Source organism: Lagenorhynchus albirostris, chromosome X, assembly GCF_949774975.1.
Source record: "Lagenorhynchus albirostris chromosome X, mLagAlb1.1, whole genome shotgun sequence".
Classification (NCBI taxonomy): domain Eukaryota; kingdom Metazoa; phylum Chordata; class Mammalia; order Artiodactyla; family Delphinidae; genus Lagenorhynchus; species Lagenorhynchus albirostris.
The window spans coordinates 70,446,623-70,451,169 of NC_083116.1; the positions used below are offsets into that span (position 1 = coordinate 70,446,623).

Genomic DNA, 4,547 nt, shown 5'->3' on the forward strand with positions numbered 1-4,547 from the left:
TCAGAATGGTTAAAATAAAAATTAGTGGGCATCCCTGGTGGCGCAGTGGTTAAGAGTCCACCTGCCAATGCAGGGGACACGGGTTCGAGCCCTGGTCCGGGAAGACCCCACATGCCACGGAGCAGCTAAGCCCGTGCGCCACAACTACTGAAGGCCATGCACCTAGAGCTGGTGCTCTGCAACAAGAGAAGCCACGGCAGTGAGAAGCCCGTGCACCACAATGAAGAGTAGCCCCCACTCACCACAACTAGAGAAAGCCCGCACACAGCAACGAAGACCCAACACAGCCAAAAGTAAAATAAATAAATTTATTTAAAAAATAAAATAAAAAATAAAAATTAGTGACAACCCCAGATGCTGAAAAGGATGCAGAGAAACTGGATCACTCACACATTGTTGGTGGGAATGTTAACTGGTACAACCACTATGACATAGAATATGGCAGGTTTGGGTTTTTTTTTAATTAATTAATTTATTTTTGGCTGCGTTGGGTCTTCGTTGCTGTGCATGGGCTTCCTCTAGTTGCAGTGAGCGGGGGCTAGTCTTCGCTGCAGTGCACGGGCTTCTCATTGTGGTGGCTTTTCTTGTTGAGGAGCACAGGCTCTAGGCACCCAGGCTTCAGTAGTTGTGGCACATGGGCTCAGTAGTTGTGGCTTGCAGGCTCTAGAGCACAGGCTCAGTAGTTGTGGTGCACGGGCTTAGTTACCGGACCAGGGCTCGAACTTGTGTCCCCTGCATTGGCCGGTGGATTCTTAACCACTGCGCCAACAGTGAAGTCCCGAATATGGCAGTTTTAATCAAAGTAAACATGCCCTTACCATACAACCCAGCACTTGCAGTCTTGGACATTTGTCTCAGAGATATGAAAACTTATGTCCACACAAAAACCTGTACACAAATGTTTGTAGCAGCTTTATTCCTAAAAGCCCCAAACTGGAAACCACTCAGATATGCTTCCCTGGGTTAAACAAACAGTGGTACATCCATACCATGGAATACTATTCAGCAATAAAAGGGAATGAACAACTTGGATGAACATCAAGGAAATTATGCTGAAGGAAATACAGCCAATATCTAAAGGATACATACTGCATGATTCCATGTATATAACATCCATGAAATAACATAATTATAGAAATGGAAATGGAAAACAGATTCCAGGAGGCTAAACAAGAGCACAGACAAACACTGGAATTAGACTGGCTTCTAAATCCAGCTCCACCGTGAGCTAGTGGAAGTTTGGGTGAATTACTTAATCTCTTTGAGTCTTGATTTCCACGTTCATAAAATGGTTTGGGTTTTGTTGTTGTTGTTGTTAGGCCCAAACACTTAATAAGTATTTATTTCCTAAAAAATTAGTAGCTGTTTTGTTAAATACACACAAAAATATCATATATGAACTTTTTTTTTTTTGGCTGTGCAGCACTGCATGCAGGATCTTGGTTCCCTGACCAAGGATGAACCCAGGCCCCCTGCAATGGAAACGTAGAGGGTTAACCACTGGACTGCCAGGGAAGTCCCCATAAAATTGTTTTCATTCATTTATTCAGTCAGTCAACAAATACTTAGTTCCAGGTGTTGAGGAAAGCAATGAACAAGACAGACAAAAATCTTTGCCCTCATGGAGGTGACACTAGTGGGGAGAGAAAGGCAATAAACAAACATACTAATTAATACATATCAGCAGAGAGGATACTATCAGGAAAACTAAAGCAAAGAGGTGAAGAGAAAGCATATGGAGTGCTTAGCAGAATGCTAGAACATATTAAATATTCAATAAATATTAGTTGTTACACACTGTTATTAATAATCAGTAAAAATGCTATTTTTAAAGTTTTACATGTTAGTAAGGGTGAAGGGAAATGAATACTCTCATACACTGCTGATGGGTGTGCAATTCATACAGCCTCTTTGGAGGCCAATTTGGCAGGTCTTTAAAAATACCCATGCCCTATGACCCAGCAAACTGAACTCTGGAACCAAACTATCTGAGTTCAAATTCTGGCCCTGCTATTGACCAGCTGTGTGACCTTTGGTAAATTGTTTAACCTCTCTGTGCCTTGGTTTCCTAATCTGTAAAACGAGGATAAAAACATGGGCTTGTTGTGAGGATTAACTGAATTCATATATGTAAAGCATTTAGAAGAGAACTTAGCATACAGTAAGTGTTATATATGTATTTGTTGCATAAATTCCCCTTCTCGATATCTACCTAGGGAAACACACATGTGCGCCAAAAGCAGGTTCAGGGATGCTCATCTACAGCATTGTTTGTAGCAGTAGAAAAAAATGAAAACTACCTAAATATTCATCAATAAGGCGATGGTGAAACAAAGGAAGGTATAGTGGTACTATGGAATCCTATGAAACAGCTTAAAAAAATGAAGTAAATCGCTATGTTCTAACATGGAAAGATCTGTGACAAGTGTTTTTATGTACCAAAAAGCTAAATTCAGAATGATACATATAGGATGATCCTATCTAAACATACAATACTGCATATATATATACACATATACATATACAGAAATTTATCTCCATACATAGAAAAAGACCTGGAAGGATACACTTCAAATTGATGTCATTAGAGCTGTTACCTGGTGGGGAGTGTTGGGGGGAGCCTGATTGGATATAAAAGTGGTCAAAAATGATTTTATATTTTACAAGGAGAATATATTCATCTGTGACTTATGTGATTAAAAAGAACTGTTTTACGTAAGGTGGATAGCTGGTGGGAAGCAGCCGCATAGCACAGGGAGATCAACTCGGTGCTTTGTGACCACCTGGAGGGGTGGGATAGAGAGGATGGGAGGGAGAGAGACGCAAGAGGGAAGAGATATGGAGACATATGTATATGCATAACTGATTCACTTTGTTATAGGGCAGAAACTAACACATCATTGTAAAGCAATTATACTCCAATAAAGATGTTAAAAAAAAAGAAAGAACTGTTTTAAAGTTTAATGAAGAAGTAACCAAAAGTAACCAAAGGGAATTATCTTTTCAACAAATAGTTCTGGAACAATTGGATATCCATAAGAATAAAATGAACCTCTATCCATATCTTGTTTCATATTAAAAAGTTAACACAGGGCTTCCCTGGTGGCGCAGTGGTTGAGAGTCCGCCTGCCGATGCAGGGGATGCGGGTTCGTGCCCCAGTCCGGGAGGATCCCACATTGCCGCGGAGCGGCTGGGCCCGTGAGCCATGGCCGTTGAGCCTGCGCGTCCGGAGCCTGTGCTCCGCAACGGGAGAGGCCATAACAGTGAGAGGTCCGCGTACCGCAATGTTCACAGCAGCACTGTTTTTAAAAATTTAAAAAAAATTTTTTAAAAATTAAAAAATTGGGGATCAAAGAACTCCAGGCAGTGAAAAACAACCCACAGAATGGGAGAAAATATTTGCAAATCATATATCTGATAAGGAATTAGTATCCAGAATATTTAAAGAACTCTTACAACTCAACAATTTTAAAAAACAGACAACCCAATTCAGAAATAGGCAATGGACTTGAATTAGATATTTCTCCAAGAAGATATACAAATGGCTAATAAACACATGAAAAGATGCTCAACATCACTAATCATTACGGAAATGCAAATCAAAATCACAATGAGGTATAATTTCTCATCCATTAGGGTGGCTATTTTTTTTTAATGGAAAATAACAAGTGTTGGTGAAGACGTGGAGAAATCTGGAACTCTTGTGCATTGCTGATGGGAGTGTAAATGTCATTATGGAAAACAATTTGGCAGTTCCTCAAAAACTTAAACATAGAATTACCATATGATCCAGCAATTCTGCTTCTAGGTATAGACCCAAAAGAAATGAGAGAAGCAACTCAGATACTTGTACACCAATGTTTATTGCAGCAGTATTCATAATATCCAAAAGGTGGAAACAATCCGTGTCCATCAACAGAGAATGGACAAACTGCAGTGTATACAAGCAATGGAATATTATTCAGACTTAAAAAGCAGTGAATGTGGGATAGGGAGGGTGGGAGGGAGGGAGACGCAAGAGGGAAGAGATATGGGAACATGTGTATATGTATAACTGATTCACTTTGTTATAAAGCAGAAACTAACGCACCATTGTGAAGCAATTATACTCCAATAAAGATGTAAAAAAAAAAGCAGTGAAATTCTGAAACATGCTACAATACGGATGAACCTTGAAAACTTTTTTTTTTTTCAGAATACTCAGACTTGTTTTATTATAGTACATGGGCTGGGAATGATGGGAGGGGGTGGATGTTGTGGGCAACCACTGCCCTGATTAGCACCGGATGCCCATCCCAATGGCCATGAATGTGCCAAAGGTGCCGCCACTCTGCATCATGGTTTTCCCGATGCCGCCCATCAGCTCCCGACCCCGCATTCTGATGCTGAGACAGGAAAAGGTGCTGAAGAGCGCCCCGGCTGCCATGCCCATGGCGCAACCCATCACAAAGCCCATCTTCACGCGGTCGAAGCAGCTTGGCTGTGACTGTCCATAGGGGCCCACGACCACCGGCATCTTATTCGCGGCCTCAGTCGCTCAGCTCTA

General features: G+C 41.2%; 1 protein-coding gene across 1 annotated transcript; it reads right to left on the bottom strand.

Annotated features, from left to right (window-relative positions):
- Positions 1-4,181: 4,181 nt before the first annotated feature.
- Positions 4,182-4,547, bottom strand: LOC132513601 (reactive oxygen species modulator 1-like). The gene has a single exon (XM_060138084.1). The coding sequence runs from the start codon at positions 4,515-4,517 to the stop codon at positions 4,278-4,280; it is 240 nt and encodes a 79-aa protein (XP_059994067.1). The 5' UTR covers positions 4,518-4,547; the 3' UTR covers positions 4,182-4,277.